General features: G+C 44.5%; 1 protein-coding gene across 6 annotated transcripts in view; it reads left to right on the plus strand.

Annotated features, from left to right (window-relative positions):
* Cfap20dc (CFAP20 domain containing) overlaps positions 1-15,139 on the plus strand; it is a 245,665-nt gene extending 230,526 nt beyond the window's left edge. For 5 of the 6 annotated variants that reach the window (XM_063274380.1, XM_063274382.1, XM_063274383.1 and 2 more), the window contains 2 exons: positions 1,135-1,229; positions 14,700-15,139. In XM_063274380.1, the coding sequence (XP_063130450.1) occupies positions 1,135-1,229; positions 14,700-14,812 (208 nt within the window). In that variant the 3' untranslated portion in view covers positions 14,813-15,139. Of the gene's footprint in view, positions 1-1,134; positions 1,230-8,909; positions 9,053-14,699 lie in introns of those variants that run through there. The other variant, NM_001014137.2, reaches the window with a different exon arrangement.
* The last annotated feature ends 1,933 nt before the right edge of the window (positions 15,140-17,072 follow it).

A 17,072-nucleotide genomic window follows, 5' to 3' on the forward strand; every position in this document is an offset into this window, starting at 1 on the left:
TCAATGCATGCAAGGCTTTCCGGGATATACTAATGCTATAAGCTAAAACAGGAAGAGCGTCTTCAGATGATTCTGTTCCTTTCTCCTGCTCGCCTGCTTTTCAATACTCTTACTAAGAAATAAGGTCGCTGGGCTGGTAATTTGTCGATGACCTCATGATTTTCTATAGTACAGGAGATTTTTGGTCAGCTGTAATTAAAAGGGCTAAATAAAAGGTACTTATTAGAAAATGTCCCATTAACGTAAATGTCTGTGACAAATCCTTTCTGATGTCCTTAATGTGTCATTATGAAATTCAATTACACAGCATGTTCACCTTGCCTATTTCAGCAACCATAATCGAGGGATAACTGTAAGCAGTGATTGAAAGTCTCTTAAAATATTACAAGTAGGAACCGAGTGATTTTTATGTTAAAATACTTGTACAGTGGGAGAAAGAGTGGCTTTCAGAGGGGAAACTTCAGCTATGTATGGGTGAATGCTGAGCTGTGGAATGCCCTGGTGAGCATGCAGCCATCGCTTACTGGTTTGACCAGTTTGACCACCTCCCACTGTAGATCAGGCCATAACATCGGCTTTCTGCACCAGAATGTCACAAGTGAGATTTACTAAATGACAACTCTAAGGGTTACCCAGATCCATGCCAAGTGGGGTTCGCCTAATTCTGTAAGCAGAACTCTGAACTGTTACAATCTTTCTCCTTTGTACAGGTCAATCTCAGAGCATTAAGTGATTTGGCCAAGCTCTTACTATCGGGAGCACGGGGCTGGCGCTGGCCTAGGAGCTGGCAATCTTTGCTTCTGGCTAGAACAGCTTCTTACTGTAGATTAAAGAAAGTACTAAGTTCAGAAATGTGTGTGTATGTTTTCAGGATAACCAACCGATATGAAGAAAAATGGTTATCATTTAGCCTATGGCTTTAATCAAGCAACTCGTTGGTTAAATGTTCAACTCCTTATTAACCTCTTCACAAAACTGAGTTATTATGTTCGTCCTCAACATTTTTCTTGCTGAAACATGAAGGAAGATAAAGTGTTCCTTTGTAAACCCCAGAGAAGTAAAAACCAAGGGGGAGCATCAAGTTGATGTATGGGGCTGCAACCGTATGGCTCACTTACTCTCTTCTCTCTTCAGAGACTGGTTGAACATGTTGAGCCCACCAATTGTCCCTCCCAGTCAGCAGCCGCTGGAGCAGTCTCTGGACTCCTCTGCAAGTTTGAGTGTGCAAGGTAGGAACGCAAGAAATGCTATGCATAAAAGATAAAGGTAAGTTGTGACAGAAAGAGTCAGTCACTCAGAGACACCGCTGCCTTCATACTGGCCATACAAGCTGAGGTCACCTCTGCCTCTCCCTTTGTAAAGCCCTTTTGTAAAGCCCTTTGCTAAACAAGTTACAGAGATGAACTGTCCCTGTCCTTCCGAAGGCTCAACCCAGGTTGGCATACCATTGACATCTACATCAACCCCCATCTAATTTCCAGCTGTCCCACTTCCCACTGTGTGACCACTTGTGAGTTTTAATTGCCACCTCTACAGTGCCTGCCCAGCCGTACGTGCTGCCTCTGTGTAGAGAGATTCACAAGGCACAATATTTGAAGCACTTAGAACAATGACTGCCAAGTACTAGCAGTTGGTATCATAGTAAATAAAGCAGCCCCAACTTCTTGGAACACTGGGATACAGCCGTGCCCTGCATGTTGTGTTATTCAGGACTGGACCACCCACATATGACACCAGTCTGAATAGATTATAATAGAACTGGAAAGTTCCTTCTTCCTGATTTCCTGTCATCACAGCGATCATAAGATCATAGCGGGCTACATTTCCTATGTATTCACGGGTTTCTAGGGTAAGCAACCTGCCAGACCACCGCTGGTTAAAAGTATAACACGTAATCACACAGTGCATGATGCTTGCTGATAAATTGTTTTAGAACGTTCTCCTACCTACTAAAGGATGTGTACTGTAGAAACAGCATCCCATGCTACAACAGCAGCTTCTTACGTCTCTGTTTACCGCTTCCTGACCCCATCAGGAGATACATCAAGTGATGGAGCAGTGTCCTTTTGGCTTGTACAAATTAGCACCCTCTATGTCATTCAGACACAGAATAAACAATCAGTACATTTCTCTGTACCACAGTGAGGTCCCATTGTGAAATGACTTTGCCTGTATGCATTTTCCTTAAGGCAGAGGTGCAACCCTTTCACTAAAGCAAGGCCAGGATATGCATATGAACAGGGGGAGCACTGGTGTGAAACGGAATGAAAATCCCCTTGGTGTTTGTCTTTGACGGTAAAGTCATGAAGATGAGACAGTGGGTTTTAGTTAGAAGCCAGAAACCTAGATGTCAGGAATGTCGGAAGGGGAACACTAGAGACTCTTTGGACTAGAGATGAAAGTCAGTTGTCAAAGTGACTGCTTAGCGTGCATAATGCCTAGTGTGAGGACGCACCAGTAATCATAGACCTCTTGAAGCACAGACAAACAGATCAGGAGTTCGAATTCCTGATCATCTGGTTTCAGGCTAGCCGGTTCTACCTGAGACTCTATCTCAAAGAAACAAACAAACAAAAATGACTCTGTTGACAAGAGTGGTTGGGTTGGCAGGAGTGGAGGAGACTAAAGTTCATTCAAGTACATAACTGGAGGGACAAATGGCCTCCAGTAGGACTCCAAGCCACTTTCCTGGCTTGAATCTTGAAGATGGAAGAACAGTACATCTAAAGTTTTGTGGTTGTTGCTGTTTTGAGCGGAACTAATATAAATCGCTCCAGCAAAAGTGCCAGGTCCCCACTCGCTACCGCCCCGCTGCCCCAGGGAGACAGTGAAGCATCCATTTTCCTTCAGGTGTGGAGAATTGAGCGTGAGAGCTCATACATCTGACTTGTACTTTGCGGCTGCCCAAGGGATGGAGATGTCTCTGTGATTTACTGTCTGAACGAGATTCCGCCCCTCAATTTGGGAATCTTTAGAGAGGTGTACATTTATAATTACTTACGACAGGAAAAAAACAGAATCTTGGCTGTCAGGAGGAGGCCTTGTTGTGAGGGAACAAATAATATGTTATAGTAAGTGTCCTAAATAAAGGAGCACACTCACACACACACACACACACACACACACACACACACACGCACGCACGCACGCACGCACGCACGCACGCACGCACGCACGCACGCACGCACGCACGTGCACACGGACATACAATAAGTGGCTTAGGGTGTCCTCGAGTTACCACTCAGTACTGGTTGTTGATGGTAAACAAAACCCCCGCTAAGGACAACTTTCACAAGTTCAGGGAGTTGTAGCAACATGTTGGCCAGGATTACCAGTTCAAGAGCAAGTCCTCCTGGCTGTCATCCGCCCACCTCCACCCCCGTTCATCAGCTGCCCACTTCCCTTCTTCCTAGCAGCTTGTACTTCATGCCTTCAGGAACTAATGTTTCCCTGTTTGTTCACCATCTCCCTCTGTGATAAGTGTGTGTGTTGGGGGGGGGTGAAGTTAATTAATACCATCAAAACTACTGTTTCCCGTTTGCTTAATCTCACCGTGATAATGGCGAGGAGATTTTAGGCAGCCTAGCACAATCTGTACCTGACTGGTATGCTGAGATAGGTTTCTGTCCAATCGTGTAAAATGTTTGTCAAAGAAAAATAATGTTCTGACTTCTGGTTGGTATCATCATCAGAAGAAGGCGGGGCTGCAGTCATCTAGAACGCATCCTGAGAGTACTGCCATTTGCTGAGATGTTGTATTTAGCCCTCACACCACCACCGTAAGGCAAATATCAAATATATATATATATATATATATATATATATATATATATATATATAATCACAGTTGAGGAGATCCAGGGTAAGGCTGGGACCACTGGGCCATGGACCTGTACATCTGGGGTCTCTACATATAACCTGCCACTTTATAGCTGGCCTAGACCAGAGTCTTATGGAGACAGTACTCCGTTCACCATGTTCTCTCTCTCTCTCTCTCTCTCTCTCTCTCTCTCTCTCTCTCTCTCTCTCTCTCGTACTGATTTCTTTATTCATTTCTTCTTTTTAATCCCAAGTGGCCTCAGTATATGAGACTGCCAGTTTGCTAACTCAAGGACCCAGGTCCCTGAGCAGTTTCTGGAATGTTTTACGTTTTCCAAATTCTCAATAGAGCAGTTCACAAAAGTTTAAGCCTTGGTTTCCTTCCGCATCCCCGGGGTTTATACATGTGGAAGACTTCAGACATTGAATATTAAGCAGTGGTCTCTACACTTTCTTTGTAAGCCATGAAAACTCACTTCAAAAGGAGTCTCACATAGAACCCCAGTATATAAAAGAGGTCAGGTGGCCGGGGATGAGTGTCTCAAAGTCCTACCCTGGGACTCAAAATCAGTCACAAACTGGTTCAATTCAACCTGTTGATTGCCTTAATGGGTAAGTGACTTACACAGAGGTCAAATTTCCAGTCAGAGCCCGTGCTAAGATGGGGCTACCAAGACCTCAGCATCTTTCTGCTGAACCACTATCTAGTTTATAAGTGTGTTTTAGTTTGGTTTGGTTTGGTTATTGTTTTGTTTTGTTTTAAGTTGAAACCACCGAGTTTTCTCTTTTGAGATGATCCATCTTGATACTTCTAAGACAAAAATATGAGTGATCTATCTTTTTGTGTTCTGGGTCTTCATGTGTAATTGGATTCTCACGGTAGCCTCTACACTTTCGAGTCTAAAGTATGGGTTCTGTTACCACCCCATCTTCATCATCACCACGTAGTTCTCTGGGGCTGTGCAGTAATGTTCCAGACCACCTGACTTCCTTCCTGCAAGGAGAAGCCAGTGCTCCTGGAGCAGCTGGAGGTAGGAATACACAGGGGACAGTGCGGTGACCTGACTAATGCAATTCTAGAAATCCTGCCGGGCCATACACAGGAAATGCATGGGCTACATCTGACCCTGGAACCCAAGGGTCCTGTCCCTGCCTTATGCAGTAGGCGCCTGTGTCCCTGCCAATTTGTGCTCAGCCAGAAGATCTTCAGTGTAAGCACCACCCTAGGTGAGCCACGCGCCTGGCCAAAACAGCATTGTGTTTACAGAGTGCTGCTCTGACCCCTGCCACCAGCTGAAGGAGAACTGGCGGGCTCTTCACGGTCTCCTCGGCTGTAATACGCTTGTGGAATACCAATTACCACCAGCACAAGTGCCCTTAACACTTACTCAAAACGCGTTTTCTCCGAACCTGTGTGAAATGTAAAATGGGAAGTGAAGATTTCAGAACTTACTCAAAAAAAAAAAAAACAAAAAACTACCGCGCTGACCTTTTGAAAATGAACGGTACTTCGCCGGAAGAATGGTTGTCAATTTGTTTTTGACATTTGTTCCTTTACAGATATGACCCCTAAATTATTCATGCCTGCCAGTTCCAACACAGAATAATAACTACCTCTCTCTTCAGCCTGTAGACCTCCCCGCAATTCACAAAAATCTGGAGTAAGAAAGACCTTCCAAGGGAGAACTGGCATTGTCAGTCTCATAAAAAATAAACCCTGCCCCCGCACGTCCTGTATGGCAGTGTCACCCGGGCCATCCAGTTGCCAGTCTGCCGCAGGATACGAAACAGGCAGCTAATGTTCTTTGTATGCATCATCTAAAGTACTGTGAAAGGATTCACAGACTTTGCACCGCTCCTTACAGACAGACAGACGGACGTGGTGTTATCTGGCTGCCTGTTCCCCATCAACAGAAGTGTTCTTCCATTGTCGTTCCGTTTACAGCTACATAATGACCTCACACTTAATAAGGGTCTAAGAGTTCTGCTCCACTGTGAGGTACCTGGTGCCTACTGCACCGTCTGGGACATAAGTAAACACCCTAGAAAGTTCTGATGTATAGATGAGTGTCTGTTCAGTGGGAGTCAGACACAGGGCAACTTGAGCTAACCTTCGGATTCTCTTAGGATTTGTTCACAGCGCAAAGCAGATCAGATGTGGTATCCGGTGGCACCCATGCAATCACAGCAGGCAGCTTGGGCTGTCTAACGAACCCCCTGTCTTTTCTCTTAACTTTCATTGACTTCATTTTAAATCCAGGATCGCAGACATGTGTTCTGTCTTGGGCAGCAGTCATATGGTTTCTTTATAAGTTCTTCGAGAAATGCGTACAGTGAGTTTTGATCATGTTCATCAGCCCTCCCATGACTCTTGCCACATCCACCTCCCCACTTCCCTTCCCAACCAACTTTATGCCTTTTTTTTTCCCCCATCGAGGCCAAATTGTGCTGCCTGAATATAATTAGACGTGTGGTGTGGCCTTCCACTGGAATGTGACTGACTTGTGGGGACAATACTCTGAGAAAACTGATTCTTCCAAGACTTAGGGAAAACAAAGGAATCACAGAGGCGACCTCCCCTAGAAGAGATATAAAATTGGAGACGTAAAACAATAGAAGAAACTTGATGAGGTTTGCCCTCCATGACATGGGATTCTTCTGCATGTCGCCACAACATTGTCCATGACAGTGAGGTTAGGAGACTAAGTAGCCTGTCTCTTCACCTAAGCATGAAGGAGTACAGAGCCACGGGCCTGACCATCTGCAGCTTGACCTGCACTCTGGTACTGCCACAGAACCCCCGCCGAGGTTAGAAAGACCCACACTGTGACAAGCTCTCTCTGATGGCTTTTAGTCTACTTAACTCCCTTCCTCTGAAGCTTTCTGGATTGAATAGTTCTCATGGTTTTGGATAGTGGGGCAGAGGTCAACCTTGGGGATTATACCCCAGGAGTCATCCATCTTTTTTCTGGAGATAATGTTTTTCATCTTGTCACGTAGGTGAGCCTAGCCAGCAGGTCCCAGGGCTCTGCCTATCTCCCTGTCCCATTGGATGGGTTCTAGGGATGAACTCAGGTCCTCCTGCTCACCGTGCAAGCATTATGCTATCCCGCCAATTTTCAGTAACCCTCTTAGTATTCTATTTAGACCCCATCTCAACTCCCAGCTTATAAAATGAATCATGGTTTTTCTATGACCTTCTAGAACACAGTGTCCCTCCTACTTCCACAAGGTACCAATGACCATTTGTTCCCAACTTAAACTTGTGGCAGAGAGATGTTCTCTCTTAAATCACTTTCAGGGGCCAGGGCTGTCTCTTCTATAGATCGCACGTGCTCACTACTATAAAGAGGTGCCTTTCCTTCAGGAATAGAAGTCAGCTCTCTAATTGAAACAAGCATATTGCTGAGTCCAAAGCTCCCTAGGCCCTCTTCTAGAACCATCCCTACTTATGGAGTACCACATGCTGTCCAGAGTTATGCCTACTAGCATGGAGGTCCAGATTTCCTTGCTTGATAGCTCAGCTATGACACCCGGCCAGAGTCATGATCCTGCAAAAAGGAGCCTCCCTCACATGTGACCAATCACATTTGGAACTATAATAGAGATAACCTGGAAGGAATAAAGTTGCTAATAACCTCTAATTAAACATCTAAGTCCTATGGCGTGACCCTTAAATGGCATCTTCCAGATGACACACACTCAGTTATCTACACAGAGGATGCTCGGTCTGTGCTGGCACCTGATCTGTAATCACGCACAGGACTTGCCTTCCAGACGCAAAACAGCTTTCTAGTGGAGGAGCCTTTCCATCACTTCGACTCCACCCTTGGTCTTCTCTTTTCCTCCACATTGAAGGCACTGTTTCCCAGCAGACCTCCCAGACGCTACTGTGCATGAATTCCTCCTGCTCTGAGGGATGTTGGTAAAAGCCCCTCCAGATCGCTGGCGCTCCTCAGCATCTTATGTTGAGTATCATCCTCCCTGACCCTCAGGCATGCTGTTCCACACAGCGCCCCTCTCTGGGAATCAATAAACAATAGTGTATTAGTGTGCACACACAAATGCAGTCAGTCAGTCCTTAGGATCTATAGGAGGGAAAATGCGTTGATTTTTTTTTTTTAATTCTAGAGGCAGCATCAGAAAAATTGAAAATCAACTAGAGTGTCTTGACTCTGAGACTTTAAATCTGATAAGGCCGTGCCCTTTATTTATTTTCAAGCCCTAAGCCTCTGCTTGCACATACAGGTTTTCTATTATCCACAGTTAAAATGCATTAAATATAGATAATTAACATTTCTATTAATTGGCTCTCAAAGGTGCACTCGGAGGTTATTTACTTGAGCTGACGTTACAGAGGTGGCATAGGCAATACTGATGTGCTCGGTCTGTTCTACAGAGCTTTCTCCTCTTATTGCTGCTAACCAATTTCAAAGGAGATGAGGCTGAAAGTTTGTAAATAGATTATTATCTGAAAGGTAATTTTATTTCAGTAGAAATGGCTTTGTTATAGGGAGAAGAATAAAAATGCAATTTGGACCCCTGTCCAGATGCTCTGAGCCTGGCAGCAGAAAACGGTTCTATTTGTTAAGTTGTCCTTTTGCAGTTTCCATAGCCAGTCTTTAAACAGAGCAATTTAGCATTTTAAGGGAAAAAATTTAAAAACTCTGCAGTATCCAAGAATATAATTGAAAATTACCCCATACCCAGGCAGGGTAATTACCTTTCCAAACATTTCCCAACACTTGACATCATAGTGGCAATTGCTTAATGATATTATAATTTCATTAAGCAGAGATTCCTATGGCAAAATGATTAAGTTGGAGGCCTCGGAAATTAAATTACAATGAAAACAAAACCTTTTATATAAGTTTAAAGTACTTATTTCAGCGTAAAATTGTGCACAAGCTCACCCAATTTTTGTACAAATACCATCGTTGAAAGTTTTAAAATTCATACTTTGGTACTAAAACTCACAAAGCTATATTAGGCCCATGGTTCTAATGCATGAAGCCCCCAGTCTGTGGTTGTGTGTATCTAGACGAATGCACTCATAGCATTTACTGCTTCTGTTTTTCTGCATTGTACAGGAGGAGCTCTGCTACTGACTCAGCCCCACCTCGCTTCCTGTGCAGTTGGGTGTTAAAGACCCAGGGCCCATCTCGGGCTATGCTCATCCTGAAAGATCCCCAGCTGGTTGTAAAATGCATCGAGTTTGCCCCATTTAACAGCACTAGCTTGCATTGCTATTGGTTTTTTGTTGTTGTTGTTGTTTTGTTTTGTTTTGTTTTTTTAAGTGCAGGCACAGAATACACTGAACAAGCACTGCACAGGCACTCAAAGGCTGGTCTAACCGATGCATTAGTAAAGACCAGAAAGTAAATGGTAGATCCACAACCACTCATGAGTCACTGTTAACCTTGTGAATTATGACTTTCACATTGTCATAGAAAATTTGGGTTTCCTCTTTGAAGTGGAAATGATTTTTGGTCTAAGGACTTTTAATCAAAGATAAATTTGTCTTAGTGTCCTATATAAAGTAGTTAGGAATGTTTGATTTCATTCTCTCCCTCTCCCCATCCCTCTCCCTCTCCCCTCCCCCTCTCATAAAAATCAAGCAAACACAGAAATACAGTTTGGTGGGCCAAGTAAGCTCTAAGGGACATGCTCCTCTCTTGTCCAGCACAGATAGCCCATGTCCCCTGTAATGATGAGTGTCTTTGTTGGGTTCTGTTGCTGCGATTAAGAACCATGACCAAAAGCAACGCAAGGAGCAAAGAGTCCGTTTCCGCTTACACCAAGTCAATCTCTGAGGGAAGTCAGAACGGTAACCTGGAAGCAGGAGCTGATGCAGAGGCCACGGAAGTATGTGCTTGATCAGCCTGCTTTGTTACAGCTCACAGGACAACCAGGCCAGGGGTTGCCCTGCCCACAGAGAGCTCGGCCCTCCCACATCAGCCATCAATCAAGAAAATCATAGCAGGCTGCCCACAGGCCAGTCTGGTGGGGTACTTTCTCAGTTGTCAGTTAAGGTTCCCTCTTCCCAAATGACTCTGGCTTATGTCAAGTTGGACTAAAACCAGCCAGCACGACGTTTACAGAGTTTGTTGAGAGCTCGTTGTATGCTGAGTATGAGCTTGCTCCATCCCTAGAAATCTGACAGGTACTGGTAATATCCCAACACAGACAAAATAGAGGCTCAGCGGTGAACTTTCCCAGTGTCCCACAGACGTGGGATGCAGAGCCATCTGCATATCAGATCATTTAAGTGTCTTACCTCCTACCTCTACAAAGCCTCTGGTTCATGCTTAGCTGTATTGATACACATAAATAACTAAAAATATATAGCTAATGATTAATAGTTTATCTCACCGCTATCCTAAATAGAGCTAACAGCCATTAACTGAGCAGCTGCTGTGCCCTGTGATATGCATATTACCACATCCAACCTAGACTTCCACAGAGCCCCAAGCACAGGCATCGTGACTACCAGTTTATAAATGATGAAATCAAGGTCAAGAGGATCAAACGAGTCTGCAGCTCGCCACCCTTCAGGCAGCCATCCCCCTCCCCAGGGATGCAGAATTTGAAAACTATAGGTATTTTTAGCTCTTCCGGAGAAGCACTGCCCAGTTAACCCCTTGTTAACCTTTAGTGGCTGCTTCCTTTGGTATGCTTAAGTCACACCCTTTGGGAAGCAACAGTCATTCTCTCCACAAGGGGAAAAAATGGAACAGAACAATGGCCTCAGAGGACATTCTTAGGGGAACAAAAGAAATAAAGAAAAGGCGATATTTCTTCTCCAATATCCTGTTCACTAAAAATTGTGCCAAGTGGCCATGTTGGCTACCACTGTTAATCCAATGTGGTTAGTAACAGAGTCCTCTAACACTTCAAGGATGTAAACGCTGATATGCTAAGCTCACAGGAGCGTGTCATAGGGTCGTGGGATCTGGTTTTTGTAGTAAGTACATTCATCTACAAAATCCTACACAAGTATTGCCCTAGCCTTTGCCCTCCCTAGAAGACATTTCTATTTACTGGTCAGTTCTAATGCTAAGAAAATTCCTCCTTGTTCTGAGCCAAAATAGGCTTCCCCAAAGCCCTCTGGAAGCCCACCAAGTCGCCTAGACTACTCATGCTATGGCAAGCCTCCGGCCTCTGCCCCAATCACTGAGCGCACTCTTTTCTTGGGCCTATTGAACTCTTACTCCTGACCCCTTAATACACCCTGTCACATTCACCGGTAGGTTTTGAAACATGAGAAGTCAAATTTGTTCTGCTTCCAAATTTGATATTTGAAAATGTAGGACACCTTTACATTTTTCTAGTCTATCTCATGTTTAAATCCCCAATTAAATGTGTGATCCCACACTCTTCACAAAAACATCAAGTATGGTGTCAAAAGCTAAATTTGGGCATATTAAAATTTTAAAGAGTCTATTTGAGCATCCATGAACTCGTGCATTGGTCACCATCGATCTGCAACCAAGTAGGCTCAAGTGAGAGCAAGAAAACAAGGAAACTTTAATGTGTGCCCTTGAATGCTAGCCCAAGAAGATGCACGTGACAGACTGAGGAGGAAGCCAGTTTGAAAACGGCTAGACAGTTTCTCAGCAGCAGGGCACACGTCCTCTCTGTTTTTACATTGAGCTCAGTGTCTGGTGTGCTTAATAAGTAGGAACCAGGGGCACGGGAGTAAACTCACATTACCTGCCTGTCAATTCATTTTTACAAGGGTATATGAGAAGGGATACTGAAATTAAGCCTTATCACCTGGCTTTGTCCCAAGCTCTGCCTGTGAGTCACCACCAGGCAACCTCAGATGACCTATTTCCTTTGTAGGCCTCAGCTTCCTCGTTTGCAAAATGAACACCCTAATACCTGCCTGTTCTACATGCTCATGATTGTCTAAGGCGCTACTGCGGAGAAACTGCCTCCTTCCAGACCATTAAGGGCTCCTCCAGTGAAATAGCAGCAAACAGGGCAGAGGCATCCATTCATCTTAGCCCTGCTTTTTATCTGTGGGTGCAGAACTCAACTAACAAGAGCCAAACAAAAACACATTGACTACACACTCCCTAAGAACAAACCTGTTTCCTATAATCCTTCTGTGCTTGGCACCCACCTCATTGTCTGGCTCCAGGAAGGGCTGTGTTTCGGGTGATAACAAGAGGGATAGGCTGTAGAGTGGCTTCAAAGCCTCCCTCATCATGTGAACATATGCCCGTGGTCCTAACTCCAGTTTTCCGGTGTCCTGAGAGTGATTGTGACAGCTTGCTCTGATCTTCCTGGTAAAATGCCAGCCTCCCTCCACCACCTGACTGTACTATGAGCATTTAAGATCATGGGCTTTTTGTGTTTTGTTTAGTTTAGTTTTGTTTTGTTTTGTTTAGTTTTGTTTTGTAAGCCAAGGGTATTGCTATGGCCAGGCTGGTCTAGAACTCATGGCCCTGAACCCCCTGATTACTGAGGTAACAGTCCATCCCAGTAAGATCATAGGCTTTTATTTATGCCTTCAAAAGACAGTTGGCTCAGGGGTTAGAAGCACTGACTGCTCTTCCAGAAGTCCTGGGTTCAAGTCCCGGCAGCCACATGGTGGCTCACAACCATCTGTGATGGGATCCGATGCCCTCTTCTGGTGTGTCTGAAGACAGCTACAGTACAGCGAGTGTACTCACATACATAAAATAAATAAATCTTTAAAAGAAGAAAGGAACAGTTTTGGGGACTGGAAAAATGTCTCAGTAATGTTCCTGCCATGCAAGCATGAGGACTTGGGTTCAGATTGCAACATTCACAGAAAAGTCAAGAATGGGAGTTCAGACCTCTATTCCCAGCACTGGGAAGGTACGATGGGTAGGTCTCTGAGGCTCAATGGACAGTCAGTCTAGCCAATTCAGTGAGCTTCCAGTTCAGGGAAGGATACTGCCTTGGAGCATGACATCAGCCTTTGACCTTTGACCTCTCTTCAGTGCATACACATTCAAACATGTACACACCCATGAACCATGCAGTTTTCCACAGAACCTGTGTCACTGCAGATCTGTCTCAGGCTCACAGCCCAAGTCCTTTAAAGTCTCAAGCTGACAGCCCACACTTATCCTTGGTCCTTAGAGAGATGAGCTAATAAAGAGAAAAATGCCCCAAACACCTCTTTTTCTCTGTGACTACCCTCATCCTTCTTGCTCCAAAGGGAAAACTCAGACTTTCTGAAGGAATCAGGATGCAAACACCAAAGTCTTTGGTTGTGGTAAAAAAGTAGCACCATCAGTTCCCACAGATATTGCTCCCCACTTCTCTCCAGGACTCTCTCTGACCCAGGCAGTCACTCTCTGGCTAGTTCTGGCTCCCTCGGGCCATAGGAACTAACACAATTTATCTCAGCATCTCCATCTGCCCCCCAAGTATTCTGTGACCCAGGAAGTCCTCCAGACGTTCCAGCGTGGCATCTTGATCTCCAGTGTTAGTTCTGGTATTCGTGGGGCCAAAAGGAACTAACCATAATTTATCTCTAATCAGTATCTCTCTAATTAGTGGCTCTCTGCTAGCCTCGAACTCTCTGGCTGCAGCTACCCAGTAAAATCAGGGCTCTAGAAGTCCAGCATAGACTGACCTATCATGGCTCCCTGCCACAGACTCTGCCCACGTTCCCAACAACCCAGTGAAATCATGACTCGATAAACTGTAATTTATCAATCAGATTTATATGTTAAATTCTCAATTCACAATACATCCACACAGTAACTCACAGCCAATTGATAAGGATATAAACCGCCCACCTAGATAAATTTGCCTACAGAAATCCATCCCCGCTACCTTGGTAATTCAAGAGCACCGGGATCTGGGTCACCCTTCTCCGCCTCCATCTTGATTCTCCCTCCCCTTCCCCTTCTCTCCCGCCTTATGCAAGCTTTGTCCAATCATGGCCTTGACCTAACTTGTGCCAGCCCTCATCTGCATATAAACATCAACCTAGAGATGTTGACATGGCAGGGCATGCAAAAGAGCTTAGAAAGTATACTGGTGAAACAGTTTTAATTGCATTCTACGTGTTGGAAACGCAGCTAATGATTTAGGCAGTGGATGGTCTCTCCACTCAAACCATCACCTATAACCCCGTAGAGCTTAGACCTCCCTACCACAAGGAAAACTGTAGCTCACCTAACGTATTTTCTGTTTTATGGATCTTAGCTTTGCAAATGGCATCTTTTAAATGCATAGCTGTTTGGTGGCCTTTTAGGAACAGAAGAAGTAAAGTCTCTGTTTTGACCTGGACTCACACTGCTCTGTACTGGGCACAGCTCTGGCACGTGTGGTAACTGCATTTTGGATGTCATCCCTTCTATCTGACGCTAATGCACATGACTCTGCCCTGTCACCTTTTCCCCTTCAGACTCTTCTCTATACCATTTGGTTTTGCTTGTTGCTTTTAACTCTATTTTATTTTGTATGTAAGAGTGGTTTGCTACATGCACACCTATGCATCATGTGTACAGTGCCCACAGAGGCCAGAAGAGACCATTGGACACCGAAGGACCAGAGTTACTACAAGAAGTTTGAGCTGCCATGCAGGTGCTGGGAATCAAACCTGGGTCCTCTGTAAAAGCAGCCAACGTTCTCAATCACTGAGTCATCTCTCCAGCCCCCTATGTGCTTTTTTAGACTTTATCATGGAGCTGGCCCTTTGAGTCCCTGGCATTAGGAATTTTTTTTGTTTTTGTTTTTGTTTTTTTTTTTACCATGGTGGTCCTTTCCAGTGTAGAGAAAAGCTCTTGAGAGAGGTGGTGTCCCGCACCCTGACTCCCTTCTCAGAGTGTACTTGAGGAGTTCTGGGCTAGGCCGATGGCTAATGTCTTGGTGATTCCCCTTGCCCACAGGTGAAGAGGACCCGAGTGCAGAAGAAGAGGAGGAAGTGTTGACTCTGTTGTATGACCCGTGCCTCAACTGCTACTTTGACCCTCAGACTGGCAAGTACTACGAGTTGGTCTAGCTCCTTCCCCTGGAGATGGAATGTGAGGTCCACAATGGACACCGTGAGCTGGGTATTGGGCACGGGGACCCACGGAGTCAAAAGGAATGGAGCTTTGTAAATAGCATTCAATGTTAGGAGCATCTGCATTCTCTTTATAGTTGTGTGTGTGGCTTTGAAACTTGTGAGGGAATTAATACAAACACCAGATTTTAGGCTTTGAATTTGTTCAGTTGTTCATTCCAACCGTCTAAGTCTCATTTCGTATACGTTGTGTAAGCAAATTAAGAATTATTCATTCAAATTTTTCCAGTGTTAATCAATAATAAATGACGGCTTGATACACTACGGGAAGTGTATTCTTGTTGAAAAGATGTCTGAAACCTTTTTTATGGCTTATTTGTATTAAAGATAAAGTAGAGAGGCCAAAAGACTGCTTCCCTTTGTTCGCCCTGCTGTCCTTACCAACTATTCCTAGGTGAGTCACCATCCCTTTAACTCTTAGGAAGCATGAGCTGCTCAGATTTAATGACCACGTTTGTGGGGGTGGCCCCACTATGCGCTTTCAATTCTAGCTCCTCAGGAGTTGGCCGGTATCACAGCATTGTTCATCGTTAAGCTGCTTAACACTGGCATCTACTTCTACTCCTCCCAACCTTTACCACTGATAATCTCACTTCATGGATCCAGATTTTACAAGGAACTGCCATCTAAACACCCTTCCACACCTCCATGCCTCCGTGACCTATGCCTAGAGAGAGCTGGGTGGCTTCCTTTGGTCTTTAAGGTACATCAGAGCAGTTCTGCTCTCACTGCAGAGCAGGAAGAACACTTATCCTCCATTCAGGTAGACAGCCTTGAATCACGTGCCAAGTACTTTTAGGCTGAGCTGGGACAGTTCTTATTAACGGGCATGTTTTGTTACTTCATAAAGGTGTTTGATGAGGACAGCACTGTTAGAAATGGGAAAGTTACTGGTGTGTGGGTGGATTTAGCAGCAGTTCTTTGATTTCATTTAATATCGCTTGATAAAGTAACTTTTTCCACAAGCGTATTCGGGCTCTTGTCCAAAGGATCATACATTATTTAAAGCCATGTTTGTGCTTGATAAGCCTTTAATCCTTTTTCTCAAATTATACTTTGTTATGAATTTCTCTCAAATATCTTCATGTTTACAAAATGAAAATGAATAAAATGAGGCTTCACAGAGCATGCAAAATTGCCAAGGACCAGCCTTGGCTTAGAGGGGGGTCCTGAGGAAGGGCGTCTGGAAGCTGCCAGAGAACAACTGGAAGTCAAATCACGGGTCCAGACTGACAGTCCATGTACTGCTTGAGAAAGCTTTCCAGATAGCTCACTCGCTCGCTCACTCTCTCAAGACAGCTCTTTTCCAAAAACTCTGTGAGAAATGGATAGTTCATTTCGCACACACTAAAAGCCCAGTCTTTTATTTACATATCAATTCAGTCATTACCCAAGATCCCTTTCGATTATCCCATGAGTCAACACCCATGACCCTAACCCCCTGATCCTTAGAAAAGACAGCAGCAAGCACATTTTTAACACTGCAAATGAATCCAGAGGTCTGCCTGCCTTTGTAAGCACAGACAATAAACTAGGTGGGTGGGATCTCACTGTGAGATCACCACTCCTACCACACCTGGGCCTAACCTAGTTCTGTCCCAGGCTGACCTTGTTTATTCGGAAATTCCTTGACTGGACTTTACGTCCCTGTATCAATATTCTGTTGCCCGTTGGAGCCTCTTAGGAACCAATGCCTGAGTTCTGCATCCACAGAGTCTGACGTGGTTAGTTCCAAGCACAGCCCGAACGTTAGGGATTTTTGAAACAGTGATTTAGCTTTGTATTCTGGGTTGAGAGTCGCATGTATGCCTGCGGGAACCATTCCACCGCCTCTGTTTGCTTTCAAGGCCTTAGTTTCTAATATGTGCCGATTATATCTAGAACTCATGGCTGCAGAGTGGATGATAAAAAAAAAATAGATTGTCTCAATATAGATCTACATCCTAAGATAATTAGGTAACAGTGTGGTGACTGACTTAGTTTCTTGTTTCCTTTAGTCAGAATGCAGCTTACAATGACTTATACTCATCGGCCTCTAAATTATTATTGAATTATAGATCCCAATTAATAGGAATTATGAAAGAGCAGCTGTCAGCAATGCATTGAGTCACATCCATGATTGAGTGTCCCTGGAAATGATGAACACGCTGCTTCCTCCGTCCTAGCACCAGCCTCCCTCTCACCCCCTCTAATTTTT

This window comes from Rattus norvegicus, chromosome 15, assembly GCF_036323735.1.
Source record: "Rattus norvegicus strain BN/NHsdMcwi chromosome 15, GRCr8, whole genome shotgun sequence".
In the NCBI taxonomy this organism is placed as follows: domain Eukaryota; kingdom Metazoa; phylum Chordata; class Mammalia; order Rodentia; family Muridae; genus Rattus; species Rattus norvegicus.